We start from the raw sequence: 17261 nt of genomic DNA, 5'->3' as shown, positions 1-17261 counted from the left end.
AATTTATTTTTTACAAAAAATAATTTGCTTCTCTCAGGCGATTACTGCGCTTGGGGATCCTCTATTATACGCACATTACGCTTATTACAAGCATCAGGTGAACATACATTGAGCACATATACGGCGCACACAAATATCAATCCAACGGAACACCACACTAATCCTAACACTACAGCCATGCTCTGCGTTTCCGTCTTTTACACTGGTCGTTTTAAACGTACGGGACTTTTCGGTGACTCCCTAAGCAATAAAAAATATACGCAGCATGTTGTTCTTTTCCCAGCAATGTCATACCTCTGACAGTATTTTGAATGGCTCGGGGGATGAATCTCTTATTAAAAAGTAAACGCTTGATCATGCCGTAAATATTTGAAAGCTAATAAATCAAGCCGCTCCAATGCGATTCGAAGCCATGAGTTTGTTTCCCCACACGGCACGTCGTAGCCTGTATTTCTATTGGTTTTTCTATTTGTACTGTTCGCGCAAAGCTGCAATTGCGTCTTCAATTAATCTCTGTAGAGCGGATATTCACTCACCTAGAAATGATGCTTCACGGGCTAAGAAATCGCTTTTCGATCAACTTGAATGCAGCCAAAGCCGCGACTTGTGGCAGGTGTTAAGTGTACGGACTACGCCGTGGCGAGCCCGAAAACTTCTAGCGCTCATCCCAGCGCGCCACGGAGGGCAGTTTCTCCAGGAACCGTAGTATATTTAAACAGCAAAATAAAGGGTAGGTTTTTTTCGATTTTACCTACTATTGTTTTTTTAGTGCCGAAATTCCATACTGCAAATATACGTACTTTCCGTCACGATTTCGTACTGTTCAGTCCTTGCCCCAGACCGCAATGGCTCTCGGGGACGACAAAATTCCGACAGTCACATTGGCCACTGTACGATAGGAGCTTCCACTGTTCAGACCAGCGTTCCAACATGACTATCCGCACGTTGATCGTTTGCACGTAATCTCTTAAGTGGTATTAAACTTTTTAATGTAAAGCGGAATGTCAACCTGCGACACCCCGCCCCCTCCGATCACGGCCCGACCAGCGGCATCAATGCCCAACAGTTTACGATCTCATCTTGTTACACCACTGATACGCGAACACACGGTCACATCGGCGATAATTCCAGTCTTCTGTTCACAACCCACAACACTGCCATCCCGATGTTGCAGTTATGTTGCTGACACGCACAAACAAAGAACCACGTTGAACGCCGGTTGCACTCGGCATCGGAAAACAGAACCGAACTCAGGGGGGAAGGCACCCAGGCAGCCGGCAGCAAAACCTGCCTGTCTTGGACGAAGTTCCTGCGGTTTCCATAACGTCGAAAACGTCGACACAGTTCCGCGTGGTTTCGCTACTGTAGTGACTGCAGTGCTGTAGTTCCGTCAGTTCCGTACGCCGCGAGCAGGGGGGTAAAGGAGGGTGAGGAGGAGTGGCAAATCCCGTGCGCCGACACCCGGGGTCCCGAGTGAACGATCGCAAAAGAGAGCGACAGAACACGAGAGAAAGAAAGCAACGTTGCCATGGTAAACGCGAAGAATGTAAACTCTCAGCAATATAAACAGTGATAATTTAACGTTGTAAACTAAATTCTGAGCTATTCTAACGCTTATAAAAAGCAATAAAGTCATTACGCTGCATTAACTTCCCTTCTGTCGAAATCTTGGAAATCTGGTGGTTCCGCAGTTTCGTATTCCTCAACCGCGCCCACCCGCGCCGCACCGGCGAAGCCGGGTGTATGGTTTAGTTTGGCGTTAACGCGAGGCCGTACATCTGCGCGCTATGCAAAAAGAAAGCTTCGAAAGGAACGCGAATATCTTTCCACCGGTAAGTTCGTGGTTTGTTGAGGTTCACGAAACTGCTCTGATGATGTAACGGTGTTTGGGACCCCGAGGGTCTGCCTGCATGATCCGCCGCTTGCGGCAGCCAGAATGTATGGGAAAATGGCGGACCTTTTCCTCTAGAGTTAGTATGTATGATCTCTATGGCCGCGAGTCCCGCAATCCCGGAGACGGGCATCGCCCAGTGTACGTGGCGCTGCTGGCACTGCTCCGGAACTTCGCTGTTTCTAGCGGCTTCGTTCGCTCGTTTGATAAAATTAGTGATAAAAACGTGAATGCAACCAAAATGTTCTGCACGTTTAGACTAGAAGACGGAATTACAGGCGGCCTTCGCTGCCGCTGAAGCTCAATCACCTCAACAGCTATTTATTAAGCAACGTGCGCGACCTGCTCGAAAAACGAAACCGAAAGACGATGAGTCGGGAGGGCGAAAGCTTTCTCCCATCTGCCTGGAGAAGGAGAAAAACGTTTCGTTCCTCCCCTTTTCTCGTGTCCGCTTGGGGGCGCGTCGGTAGAAGGGAGGAAGACGCGCCGTTGCTACTTTTTTCCTCCATATTTTCTTAGAGTGCGCGGCAACAAACCGATCGTGACACCAAGCCGCGGATACCGTATCGCCGGTCGACAGCGGCAAACGGCCCGTTGCTCGAATCGTGGGCCGTGACTCGTACTCGGCCAACTCGGCGCCTTTTCGTGGCCCCTCGCGTCGTCGCAACCAGCCGCAAACCCACCAGCCCGCAACCGTAGCGACCGTAGCCGACGTTGGAGAAAAGCGAAACCGAAACGCAAAGCTTCCGTTCAGTGGCTTCCGCTGCCGCGGCTTTTCTAACTTCGCGGCTTCGACTTGCGGTCGTCGCGGAGATGGCGAACCATGGCGAAGATAGAGCGGTGTGTTGGGTCGTTGGCTCGTTTACGGTTTACGGCACAGATGTTTTGCGGTCCGTTTCTACTGCGTCTCTGGTTCTAAACTCGACGGCGCCTCTCATAGTTCAACGAGGTGTGGTTAGCCTGGGTCAGCCCGGCCGGCTCGCCTCGTTCGATCGCCGGACCGCCGGCGACTTCCGAGTTCGGCCGTTAGGCCTAGGATCCAAAGGCGTCTGTCTCCATGAAGCGGTAAGCGAATCTAGTCCCGTTTTTTGTTCTACTTTTAAATTACGTTAGGTGCGCTACAGTGTGAGCATGCGTGCCAAGTGTTTGTGGCAATTTTGAACTAGAATAATTGTGCTTCATTGAGGTTTTTCATTTACCAAAAATGTAAATCGAGCAATGAATTTGGGAGCCATGCTTGAAAACGATGTATGTACAATGTTAACTTCTACCTGGGCGGCTTAAAAAAAAAGCCGACTGGTTACGGTTGGATCCGAGGCTGGTCCGAGTGCAATGGTAAGCACTTAGAGCGCCTTTCTGAACGGCATGTAAGCAATATAGCGATCAACGAGACGAGCGACGGCGGAAGCTACGAGTGCCGGCGCCGAGCGACGAAGATTTCTCACTCTCGCTGCTTGCGCCGCTCGGTTCTTGGGCTTCTAGAAAACGTCGCTCATCGCCTTGGTCGCTCGCACCAATCGCTTTCAAAATGTGTGTCTCGTTTCGGTGCCGAGCAGGCACCGAAACATTGGGACCCTACGATCTCTTAGGGATTGGTTGGCGTTGGCCCTTTATTTATTTACAACATTTAACCCAACCAGGCAGACGTCTGCCGAAATGTTCACCTTCAAGTCTATACGCCTTGACTTCGGAGAGAAAGCAGCACAGCTAGCGAAGCGGTATGTAAACGTTGCCTGCAGTATCTCTACGTTCAGGACTCACCTCGATTTTACGAAAGCCTGACGAGATGCGCACATTGTTCCACAGAGCCTTCTTCTCAAGCGCCTCGTCCATACACCTGAAGGACATAAGATACTCGAGCAGGCAGAGCACCGTCTGGTTAAAGCGCGTATTCACGAGTGTCAAGCAACACTCAAGAAGAAAGAGCTAGACTTATTCTTCATTCGTTAGCAGCTTGAACACCACATCCCAGATGTCTTTCCATCCCTTCAGTCTTTCACCGATAACATCGCTTCTACTTCTGCACAAAAACGACGGGATTCTCAGAAGGAGAAGCTCTTGAAGTTGAAGAAGAAACGCGAGGCAAGATATGGCTCCGACACTAGCAGGTTCGTCACAAACCTCTCCTCAAGGGAGCTCTCTTCGGTCGAGACTGCTGTTTTTGCAAAAGGCCACGGCTTTAAGGTGACCACGACAGAGCCGCCCATACCAAAGATTGTCGCCACAATAGAAGACGGCATCACGGAATTGAACCCAAGCGCCCAGGAACGGTCCGACAGAAAACGGTCAGCATTCTGTCGAAAATGCCTTTGCGTCAACAATACAACATATCAAGAGAAGAGTCGACTGCACTTCGGCAACTAAGAGATGACACAAAGATTTTGCTTTTACTGGCGGACAAGGGTAACTCGACGGTCAACTAGATCGGGAAGACTACGAACGAAAGGTGAAGGATCTTCTGGACAGCTCGGCTTATCAAAAACTCAAAAAGGACCCCACGACACAAGTTCAGACAAATCTGAACAAACTTCTAGCGGGAATTTTCAAAAAACATCCAGAATCAAAGAACCTTTACCTACGGCTCATATGCCGAAATGACTCTGCTCCTGGATTCTATGGACTCCCTAAGATCAATAAGCCAAATGTTCCCCTCCGGCCTATCGTGGATTTTACAACGTCACCGCTTCGGGCGCTATTTAACTACCTCCATCGCACCCTTTCCCCTCTCGTCGGAAGAACGCCAACCAACGTACGAAACGCTGGTCATTTCGTGGAGCTCGTTTCAGAAGTCAAGGTCACCACCGAGGACAGTCTAGTGTCATTTGATATAATTTCACTGTTCACAAGCGTTCCAGTGCCCCTGGCGGTAGCCACAGCCAGAAACGCTCTCGAAAAGGAGAAAGACCTGAACGAAAGAACCTGCCTTAGCGTGGATGAAATATGCCGCCTCCTTGAATTCTGCCTTCACAGCACCTACTTCAGCTTCCAAGGAGAGTTCTTCAGACAGACCAGCGGAACCGCAATGGGAGCTTCTATTTCTGTTACTAAGGCAAACCTGACGATTGAAGCAATCGAACAAAGGGCGCTGCACTCATTTCCGGCTAGCCCCAAAATGTTCCTACGCTACGTCGATGATTGCTTTTGTATCCTCAAAACATCAGAGGTGGGCAACTTTCTAGCACACCTAAACTCCATTGAAAAGGCCATCCAGTTTACATTAGAGCTTAAAAAAAAGGGACCTTGCCGTTTCTGGACGTGCTTGTTAAGCGAGTAGGTGAAGGCGTGGAGTTCACTGTATACAGGAAGCCGACCCACACTGGACGTTAACTTCGGTTTGACTCATACCACCCTTCGAGTCACAAGGCGTCGGTGGTTGCGACCCTGTTGTCCAGAGCTCGGAACATCTGCTCCTCAAAGAAAGATAAAGAAAGTGAAGAAGAGGCTGTCATCGCCGACCTCAAAAAGAATGGCTACACCAACAGCTTCATCAGCCGCATTGCCCGTCGTCTTGGTCGCAGTCTTGAGCACCCACAGAATAGTACGCAGTCCCGCCCTAACATCCGCGTCTGTGTGCCTTATATAAAGGGAACTAGCGAAACTCTGGCCCGTGCGCTGGCCAAAGAAGGTATTCAGGTGGCTCACAAACCCGTTTCGACACTTGGACGCCTAATGCCTCGTCCGAAAGACCGTCCGGCGAGCGAGAAAGCACAAGGCGTTGTGTACCGAATTCCCTGTGCTGAGTGTTCGGCTCCATATATCGGCGAAACAAAAAACCTTAAGGAAAGAGTACGCCAACATAAGTATGACGTACGCAAATTTGATCGAGAGCATAGCGCTGTTCCGGAACACTGCGAGGACAATGACCACCGCATCGACTTTGAAAATACCCGAATCCTGGATGTAGAAACCAACTGGCGGCAACGGCTCTTTATTGAGTCATGGCGCATACAGACCACACCAGGAAATAGTAATCGATCCTCCGGCACCTTGCCCTCAGCATACGTCAGTGGACTACGACACTTAGAGGAAACACCAAAGAAACAGGCCCCTTCCATAGAAGAAAACGAAGATGCCGATCCTCGTTTGCAAATAACCAACTTGGAAGAAAACGAAGGTACCGAACCTGGTTTAAAAACTAACCACCGTAAAAAAAAGAGATACTGCTTTACATTCACCGCAAAAGAAAAGAAAAAAGCTGCTTCTCTTTTATATAGCCCCCCTGAAGAAGGTGCCGAGCCGGCACCGAAACGTTGGGACCCTACGATCTTTTAGAGATTATTTGGCGTTGGCCCTTTATTTTTTTACAGTATTTTTGTTTGTATTGTCCTATTACGCATCGACTCCTTCAAGTTAAGGGGGGGGGTCGACCCAGCCTCTTGAAAAATTTAATGCCTGCCAGGTAATTGCTTTGCATTTAGTTAATATATCAGTATTCAGTTGGGCATCCTAAGTCATTAGTCGTTAAGGTGCAGTCTCTCTGTAAGTCAGTCATGTTTAACATTCATAAAAAAGCTTGTCAAATAATGGCACTGTCGAGGACATGTACTTAGCTCGAACAATCGCTGGGCAGAAGCTGGTCGTGTGGTTACAGGCGGCAAACATCCCGGTTGGAACGTCCTCTTTCGCAATGTAGCTGCAGACTAGGTGAGAACCCCACCCACAAATGTCTATACTTAGCGTATCTTTAACCTGGACCACTTTTGACACTACAAGCCATTGCAGCAAAAACAGCATGACGCATGATTATGAGCTCGACGTGCCGTGGCGTCCAACTAGAAGGTCACATGGCTTGCTTTGTGCACTGAATTTGCAAGGATGGCTTAAAGCTTCTGTCGTGGTTAACTTTAAGCTGAGATAGTTTGTAATAATGATCTCGGTTTTTAGTGTTGCCCGGCATGGTAAACAATTTCGTGATATAGTGCTGCATTGAAAAGTCTGTGGATTCATGACTGTATCACCTTATGAATGCATACTAGGTATTAAACTCTTCATTCTGCAGAGAAATGAAATGCACCTTGCTTCCAATTGTACACGCTTCTGTAACTTCATGGTATGAAGCACCTTATGGCTGCAAGCTCTGACCGATCTTGTTCTGTGGTCTGTGCAGGCCCATAGCAGGGAGTCGCTCCGACAGCCTCACCAGAGTTTCCTGCCCGTGGTCGTTCTAAATTTTTTTTTTTGTTGTAGCTATGCATCCTTTCTGTCTTTCCCTTAATTTTGCTCAAACGTCTTCTTTTCATTGTCGCCGATTTGTCTCAAACTTGGTTAAGCACACAAATGGATGCTGTACAACTGTATCACACATATTTTGTTCAAGGTAACTTTTCTTTGCCAAAGTTGCAGATTTTTTTGAATGAAGGTTTGTCTTTTTTGTTTTTATTTACAAATGTATGTGAGTTTCCATGGGCGTTATGCTAGGCGCAAGGACAAGTTCACTGCTCTAACATGTTCTCGACTGATTGCAAGAAATTTCATTAACGTTGTAAAACCTCCTTCCAGCGCTTGCCTTGCAGCACGAAAAACAATTATACATACGACATACTCTGTTTTTTATACTGCTTGCTCATTCTGCAGCTCTGCCTGCCATAGATGTCGTGCTACTGGATTGCAGGCGAATTCGATTGTTGGTTTTGCTATTGCTTTGTTTTTTAGCCGTTGTCTTAATACCTGTAAATTTAGAGATTTTCCTAAAAAGCAAACCAGGTAGAATATTTAGTTTGATTAGGTAGCTGAAAATGTTGATTTAGTACCGCTTAGTCAGTAAAATATATACTGTGTGCAGCTGTTAGTGTCAAGCCGAGATCCACACTTTTTTGCATTTTGCTCAGAGTAGTACCCATTTTTATTCGTTAGCCTCTTGGTGCACCAACTAAACTCTTTCTATCCAGACACCTGCCCTCTGCTGGTACACTCCACCCTCATGTTCAGCGAGTGTATAAACTGGAGTTGTATCCCCAGTCGACACTCGCTGAGCACGAGGGTAGGAAAATCTTTCCATTGCAGCAGAGCTATATATGAGGCGAGTCTGTCAGTCTATGATTTCGCTGCCGCAACGTCTCCCTTCCGAGTGAGCTACTCAGCCCGCGGCACAGAGCGAGAGGCGTGAGCGCATGCGCGTGAACTCTGGGCTGCTCCCATCTGAGCGGGGAGGACCGCCATTTTCATTCATTCGCCCGGCATGGGATCGATATCCAAATTTCGGTTCTTTTCTTTTATTTGGCAGGCTCTGGCAATAAAATGATATAGTGTTACTCCTCGGTGGCTTAAAAACCTAAAGAAAGAAGTTCCTCTATGTTTGAACGCAAACTTTTATTCAGGCAAAAAAAGAAAAAAACAAAATAAGCCAGTAGCAGACGACGCGTAGCCTCAACAGTGCTCCGTGCCGACAGCTCTGTGTCAAAATGGCGGTCGTGTCCTCTTTTCTTTTTTTCTGTATTTGTTTTGCGGATATTTTCCGCAAAGCAGAGATAAAGGCACAAGTGCCTGACGGAGCCTCTACCCCCTTTGCTGCCTTCTCTCTCTCTCCTTCGGCGTTCTCCTCCCTTTCCTCCTCTCCGGCGCATTCGTCGCCACACCCACTGGCTAAACTCTCTCACTCTACGGCTCTGCATTGTAGTAGTAGTTTTTTTTTTTTATAGTCTTTACAGTTGAATGTGAATATTTGACAGAAATCTTTCAGGTTGGGGTGAAAGAAGGTAAAATGAATACATTTGATCATTCGCCTTAATTCGGTACCCTTCATTTTAAGGCCTACGTGGCCTTGTCCGGGGGGTGGGGGTGACTATGACTAAAATAAAAGGATCTATGTGCTGATCACGAAAGAATATGCTAGCCATTCCAATGTAGCTCTGCCAAGTACTTGATTGTGATTTGTTTTTATTTGCAGCTACATGAATGCCTCAAGATCTGGAGATCCTAGTGGCCACAAGCTTGCACTCAATCTTCTTCTGTGGCCCGGCCAGGACCATGCGAAAGGTAATCCCAGCAACAAGAGCATCACAGTATCTCCCTGCCTGTGACTTTCAATCAGCGTCACGACAGGGGAGTCTTTGTGCCACCAGGTGTTTGGTATGCCACTTGAAATAAGCATTCTTCTTATTTATTTATAGAACAGCACAAGCACTCATAAGTTTAAAATGCAAAAAACATATTCAAATCTTGGGTTGGATGGAGTTCCAAATACAAAAAGGAGTCTGTAGACATGATTAACACGAGAACTTAAAGCCCGCGGATATAGGTTCGACGGTGTCATAGAAATAACTTTCCGCAGATTGCTTTGCTCGTGCTATGCCCAAACAAAGTCTTAAAATCATTGTGTTACGTTGGTGTCATCAATCTTATGTACCTACCACACCCAGCAGTCGGGAGATGTGAAATAGAAAAAAATCAGGAACTTGCACATCGTCAGATATGCAAAGATTTATATAGTAAACAGAGAATAGCACGTTCAACTTAAGAAAACAATTCACTGCAGGCCTATATTCATGATTCACATATGTGTAATTGCTCTTCATTATGAAGTGAAAACTGCTTAAGTTGTGGCCCCCTACAGGCTTTCTATCAGTGTTAAAAAGCGCTATTGTGTTTTAAGCAGCTCGCACCAAATATTTCCTTGAAATACAAAGGTTAATGGAAATTAATATGTAGATCTTTGCAGACAGTCATGGTGAGACCAATTTTTAATGCCAAGTGGTCCACTTATTCAGAGTTGGTTGAGTCTGTAAATATTGTAGGTCACAAATAAAATTTTTATGGTACGCAATGGGCACAATTATCCCTAATGACTAGCTCTACCTAGGGGAACTTTATACGTTTACTACGGAAAGGTTGTTTCGCAAAACGAAGTATTTAGTTTATTCAACTCCTGCATTTTCAGATTCTGAAAATAGTTTTTCTAGAACTACTCTGGAGAGTTCCAGTTCGTCATTTTTCTCGTAAAGCATTTGAGAGAGCCAAACCTTGCAATGTGCAGAGGGAACTCACAGAATGACGCGACTGACAGTTTGAAACATTCGGCAATGTAACAGTAATAATGGCATGTCACTTATGTAATGCTCATTGTCGAAGATCAAACTGCTTTTTTTGTCTACACTCATTTTCGGTAGACTCATTGAGCGAACTCCCACCTCAGACTGCAGCGCTGGGTTCTGCGAAGTAATTTGAATGAATATAGATGCAACAGGTTTCTTTGAGCGTTCGTCTAACACATATTCTTTATATTGAATCTGCTAACTGTATTCATGACCATATTTATAATTGTATCCACATTCTACCTAATTTTTCTTTTGACATTTGAGTTTTCGACAGTACTTTTTTCAAACATCTGTGCTTGTTCAGCCGTACTCAAGCTCATACATCTTGTCTTTCGCTATTACATCAATATATAAAACTGTTAATGACGAGTGAGAATTCAAGGTACCGAATCTGTTGTGCGAGTAAAGTAAGAACCAATAAAAAGCTCTACAAAGGAATTTTTTTAAAGGGGGCTGTATGGGCATTAGAATAGCACATGCCATGCTAAAAAAATGCAAATTCTTGTTAGGTACGCAACGATGAGAATGCTGTACCGTTTCTGATGTGTCACAAAAAAAAATCTGCCATACACTGTTCCTAATGGAAGTTCAAAATTCTGAATTCAAAGGCTAGAAGTTTTATTCAAGAACGTTCCTGACTACAAATGTATTTAGAGATCTGAGCCACGGACTCATACATGAATATATGGCAAACATTTATTTTCATGTGCATTATCGTTCACAAGGTCTAGTCTGCATTGATTTATTGTATTCATGCTGCTGAATCTGAGAGGGGTTCAATGGGTATGAATAAAGAAATAAACATTTCTTGAAAGCAAAACATTTGAGAACGGACAAAAGGAAGGATCTGAGAATGGCAACTTAGATTCTCTTTTCGTTGACTTATCTCTAATTTTCACTTTATTTTACCTGAGGCATTCAGTTTTTTTGAGCGCAGCTCTTAGGCACCTGTTTCCGCATTTCGCGGCGTCGCTGTCGGCGTAACCGCCCCACTAAACTTAGCAGGAAATTGAATTAATGTTGAGGTCATGTGACGTTAATATTTTCGCTAAGTCTCGCTGAGAAACAGAATTTTTTATGGATGCCGTGACACGGTCATGCGACGTCATTTTCCCCGCTACTTTTAGCGGGAAAACTGCATTGGTGTTGAGGTCATGTGACACCAATTTTCGTGCTAAATTTAGTGGGAAACTTAACCCGCTAAATTTAGGGGGAAATTTTCTCGCTAAACTTAGAGGGGTAATTTTCTCGCTAAATAAAGGGAAAATTCCCGCTAAATGGGAGGGAGCAGAAGAGGAGGAGGGGAGGGGGTGTGGGGCATACCCTTCCATCCTCCTTTTCAAGATCTGTGCTCTAATTTCACATTACAGAGAATTGTAAACGTGTCATTTTTCATCTCATGTTTATTCAACTTTATACTGCAGGTGCACTCGCAGCACAAATCTGGGTTGTGCTGATCCTCTACGCACAAGTTACGAACTCCTGAGTGGCAAGAGAGGGAGTTCGGTCTGCCAGCTCAAGGGACACCATTGTTCAGTATTGAATTTATAATTATCTTCTTTTGAGCAAAGTTCAACTTTCCTGCATGCGATTCTTCTACAAATAAATACCTGCAACCAAATTTACCAGGTCACTACATTTCGCCTCTGCTTTTCGTGTTCCTGGAGGGCCTCGGATAAGAGCTTACTGGTGTGCAAACATCATGCTTGTTTGAAACCACTCACTGGTGTAGAGACTCGCTGACATCCACCATTCCAATGAAAGGCTGGATGTCCGCAAGTCCTTGAACGATACAAGTGGGGAAGGAACCATACAATCGTATCGTATTGAGGGACATTCTACAGGGTGTTTTTCTGTATGTTTTACAGTTAAAAAAGACAAAACAAAAAAAAACGTATAGGCGACATTTACGCGGTCTGTGCACGTGGGCTATTTGGACAGGGCGGCATAGTATAAAAGGCTAATTCGTAATGATCAGTCGGCTTCTTACAGAGAAGTGCCAGACTTCTTTCAGAAAACTAGATGGAGGTTCCCTCTAACGTAGTTTTATCTCGCGAATCTAAATATCTCATTCGTTTTCGACACAGATATAACTAAACATAAGAAAACACAAAAAAAAACATCCTACCAGTAGTGACATCGTAAGAAGACCTTTCTGTTGCCAAGCGTGTGTCGCTTAAAGGCCGCGCCTCCAATCACAAGCTTTCTAGGTATATTCTCCCGCACTGGCACTAGTCGTGAAATATTCTTCTGCCCTTTTAAAAAATAGCATTTGCGTGCATAGCTTTGATAGGCGCTGAAGATGCGTGCGCAAAAATTTCGAAAGCTGCTTTTGTGACGTCGCTCTCCGGAGAAGTGCCCCCAGCAGTACTTTAAAAATGATTCTATGCAGTCTCGGTTAACCAAATTGAGAAATAATTTTGATATTTGATATCCTGGAGGTCAAAAATAATATTTTAATGTGTTTCCTCAAATGAAAACCCGCTTTAGCCTCCCTTAAATATGTTTCTTAAAATTTTAGTTTGTAAAATAAATCCATGTTTTCAATTAGAAAACTTGCTAAGTATCATCAAAACACACAAAATCAACTTTCTTTGTGAAGATATAATACAAGAACAGCATTTTACGGCGTTCTAAAGAAATAGTCAATTTGGACGCGTTTCCAGACTTCGGTTTCTTAGCAGAGCGCATCTTTGCGCCTGCGATCCTGCTGCCAGGTGGTCGCAGTGTAAAGCCCCCCCCCCCCCCCCCCCCCCCTCGCCTCACTCGTAGGATGGAGGGAAGCAAGGCGCACATGTGTTGCGCGTCTAAGCCTCTTGAGAATAGGACCGTGGGTGCAGACATGCGCTCCGATAAGAAACTGAAACCTAGATACTCGTCCAAATCAAGCGTTTTTACAGAGCGCGTAAAATGCTACCCCTGCATTATATCCCTCTAAAAATAGTTGATTTTTTGGTTTTCAATGACTCAGCAAGTTGCTAACTGAAACCATATGTTCATTTTCACTAATTAAAAGTTAATTAACAAATTGTATTTAATTATTCGACTGATCGTTACGATTAGGTCCCTATACTATGTACGCCTGGCTGTACAACTCACGTGCAAAAACCGCATTAATTTAGCTTTCATGACCTTTCTAAACATATATGTAAAGCTTAAAACTAAATCACCCTCACAACTGTGAAAAGGCGATACCAGCATGATGGAGCCATATGGCTCCACAATGCTGGTTTCACCTTTTCGCTGGTATAGGAAGTCCCATATTACGTTATAATGTATGGGTCCGTCCGCCTATATGGTTCCGACATAATTCACTACGCTGGTATAGGATGTCCCATAATACGACACGCTTGTATGGTTCCGCCAACCTGTATCGTTCCGCCTTAATCCACTATACTGGAGCCGCCTTTTCGCTTGTATAGGATGTCCCATATTACGGTCACGCTTGCATGGGCCTTTTCCATCGTCTTTCCATGATCGAGATTTTCCAACAGGGCAAGGTGTAGTCTGCATTGATTTATTGCATTCATATTCCTGAAACTGGGAGGGGTCCCCTGAATATGAATAAAGGGATAAACATTTCTTGAAATCAAATCATTTGAGACTGGACAAAAGGAAGGATCTGAGAATGGCATCTTAGATTCTCTTTTCTTTGTATTATCTCTAATTTTCACTTTATTTCACCTGGGGCATTTAGTTTTGAGCGCAGCTCTTAGCACTTGTTTCCGGATTTTGCGGCGTCGCTGTCGGCACAACCGCCCCACTAATCTTGGCAGCAAATTGAATTAATGTCGAGGTAATGTGACGGTAATATTTCCGCTAAGTCTAGCTGAGAAATTTAATTTTTTTTATAGATGACGTGACACGGTCATGCAACGTCATTCTCCCCGCTAGTTTTAGCGGGAAAACTGCATTGGGGGGGGGGGGTGTAGAGATCACGTGACATCAATTTCCGCGCTAAATTTAGTGGGAAACTTAACCCGCTAAATTTAGTGGAGAAATTTTCCGCTAAATTAAAGAGAAATTTCCCGCTAGATGGGAGGGAGCAGAAGAGGAGGAGGGGAGGGGTGTGGGGCATACCCTTCCATCCTCCTTTTCAAGATCTGTGCTCTAATTTCACATTACAGAGAATTGTAAACGTCTCATATTTCATCTCATGTTCATTCAACTTTTATATTGCAGGTGCGCTCGCAGCACAAATCTGGGCTGTGCTGATCCTCTACGCACAAGTTAGGAACTCCTGAGTGGCAAGAGTGGGAGTTCGGTCTGACAGCTCAAGGGACACCATTGTTCAGTTTTGAATTTATAATTATCTTCTTTTGAGCAAAGTTAAACTTTGCTGAATGCGATTCTTCTAAAAATAAATACCTGCAACCAAATTTACCAGGTCACTACATTTCTCCTTTGCCTTTAGGGCTCCTGGAGGGCCTCGGATAAGAGCTTACTGGTGTGCAAACATCATGCTTCTTTCAAACCACTCACTTGTGTAGAGACTCGCTGACATCCAGCGTTCCAATGAAAGTCTGGATGTCAGCGAGTCCTTGAACGATACAAGTGGGGAAGGAACCATACAATCGTATTGTATTGGAAGACATTCTACAGGGTGTTTTTAGCATGTTTTACAGATTATTTTAAAGCCATAAAAGCAACATTTGCACGGTCTGTGCGCGTGAGTTATATGGCCAGGGCGGAATAGTATAAGAGGCTAACTCGTAATGATCAGTCGGCTTATTACAGAGAAGTGCCAGACTTCTTTCAGAAAACTAGATGGAGGTTCATTCTAGCGTAGTTTTATCCCGCGAATCTGAATATCCCATTCGTTTTCCACAAAGATGTTACTAAACGTGAGAAAACACAAAAAAACATCCTACCAGTAGTGACATCGTAAGAAGACCTTTCTGCCGCCAAGCGTGTGTCGCTTAAGGGCCGCGCGTCCAATCACAAGCTTTCTAGGTATATTCTCCCGCACTGGCACTAGTCGTGACATATTTTTCTGCCCTTTTAAAAAAATAGCATGTGCGTGCATAGCTTTGCTAGGCGCTGAAGGTGCGTGAGCAAAGATTTCGAAAGCTGCATTTGTGACGTCGCTCTGCAGGGAAGTGCCTCCAGCAGTACTTTAAAAAATGATTCTATGCAGCCTCAATTAACTACATTGAGAAATAATTTTGATATTTGATATCCTGGAGGTCTAAAGGAATGTTTTAATGTGTTTCCACAAATGAAAGACCACTTCACCCTCCTTTTAAGCGTAATATGTTTTTTTAAAATTTTAGTTTCGTGAAAATAGATCCATGATTTTAATTCGAAACTTGCTAAGTATCTTCAAAACACACAAAATCAACTTTCTTTGTGAAGATATAAGACAAGAGCAGCATTTTACCGCGTTCTAAATAAATAGACAATTTGAACGCGTTTCCAGACTTCGGTTTCTTACCAGAGCGCATCCTTGTGCCTGCGAACCTGTTGCCCGGCGGCCGCACTGCGAAGCCACCCCCTCGCCTCCCTCGTAGGATGGAGGGAAGCAAGGCGCACGTGTGTTGCGCGTCTAAGCCCCTGTGGAATAGGACCGTGGGCGCAGAGATGCGCTCCGATATGAAACTGAAACCTAGATACTCGTCCAAATAAAGCATTTTTACAGAGCGCGGAAAATGCTTCCCCTGCATTATATATTTCTAATAATAGTTGATTTTGTGGTTTTCCGTGAGTCAGCAAGTTGCTAATTGAAACCATATGTTCATTTTCGCTAATTAAAAAGTTGATTAGCAAATTGCATTTAATTATCCGACTGATCGTTACGATTAGGTCTTTATACTACGTACGCCTGGCCCTACAACTCGCCTGCACAAACCGCATTAATTTAGCTTTCACGACATTTCTAAACATATATGTAAAGCTTAGAACTAAATCGCCCTGTACAACAGTAAAAAGGCGATACCAGCACGCTGGAGCCATATTGCTCCACCATGCTGCTATCGCCTTTTTGCTGGTATAGGATGTCCCATATTACGTTATGCATGTATGGCTCCGGCCGCCTACTCGGTTCCGCCATAATCCACTATACTGGTATAGGGTGTCCCATAATTCGGTACGCTTGTATGGTTCCGCAACCTGTATCGTTCCGTCTTAATCCACTATTCTGGAGCCGCCTTTTCGCTTGTATATGATGTCCCATATTACGGTTACGCTTGTGCGAGCCTTTTCCACAATCTTTCCATCTTCGAGATTTTCCAACAGGGATTAGATAGTTTATTTGCAATGGTACTTTGTATCATTGTTATCACAATTTCTAAGATCACGTGTCATCTCATCGTTATTGTTTCATCATTCAATGGTATAACAGTGTATATCAAAACGTCAACGCACTTTTTATGTGAAAAACACGGCTGGACTTTTCATGAAATATAACAATACAGGACATTCAGATGCTATTCGTTAAGCCATGTTTTTATTAGCTTCTTCAGAGTAAACTTAACAAAACCGTAAAGAAATTGGCAAAATTAAACGTAAACGAATGCTACTGAACATACTATGTAATATTCACTTGGAGGTCTTGCTTTCTTTCCCCATCATTCCTCCGTTTGGAAAACTGGTGCCAGAGGAGTTGCATCATCGATGTTCGGATCTTCGTTAGGATCTCCTAAATGTCCGAAATATGTGATCGTTATGCAGATGCCATTGGGTTCATCGTCTCGATGTACACATATACAATCTGTGCTGCAAGCGCTCGAGACTCCATTTTTAACCGTACACTGAAAAGGAAAAGAAATTTATTTAGAAGTAAATTATACAACATAGGTGAATGAGGGAATATTGTCTAGAGCTCTTAATAATTTCTAAATATCAATTTTTAACCCCTCCATAAAACTGTTTTCTTCAGTTACAGTTTATAAATTGAAGACAACTCCATATAAATACCGCAGCACGTCAGTGATATTATTAAAAAAACACATTTAGGATAAGGCTGGATACTATACTAATCACATTAAGTTAAGATTTCCTAAAATTAAAGTAAAGTTCACACACTTTATGTCGTCGGTTTAACACAAAGTATTTTCTGAAATAATAAAAAAAAACGCCATATACCAAATCTAGCAGTACTGAAACCGGTCAACACATGTTGTGGTCGCTCTTACATCCAGTGTTAACTATTTTTAGTTATGCTCAGTTTCAGGTACCGTTGATTTAGCTGTCTGCGTTTTACTATTAAGTTAGTTATTGCTTTAATATAAAGACGCCTCATTCTAGAACGTCAGCTAGACAATTAGTATGATAAATGCATATTTAGTTAACAAAACACTTTAACGTAACTGTTTAATTAAGCAGAAGTTTAATTGAAA

General features: G+C 44.1%; 1 protein-coding gene across 1 annotated transcript in view; it reads right to left on the bottom strand.

Moving 5' to 3' along the window:
- Window positions 1-16490: 16490 nt before the first annotated feature.
- The window catches only part of LOC120851061 (evasin P1096-like), a 33069-nt gene continuing 32298 nt past the window's right edge, over window positions 16491-17261 (bottom strand). Inside the window, exon 3 of the mRNA XM_040223615.1 lies at window positions 16491-16673. Within this exon, the coding sequence (XP_040079549.1) occupies window positions 16491-16673 (183 nt within the window). The remainder of the gene's footprint in view (window positions 16674-17261) is intronic.

The sequence above is a fragment of the Ixodes scapularis genome, unplaced genomic scaffold (assembly GCF_016920785.2).
Source record: "Ixodes scapularis isolate PalLabHiFi unplaced genomic scaffold, ASM1692078v2 PGA_scaffold3__209_contigs__length_174095766, whole genome shotgun sequence".
Taxonomy (NCBI): Eukaryota; Metazoa; Arthropoda; class Arachnida; order Ixodida; family Ixodidae; genus Ixodes; species Ixodes scapularis.
Note: the sequence above shows the minus strand (reverse complement) of the source record. Positions and strands in the feature narration are given on the sequence as shown.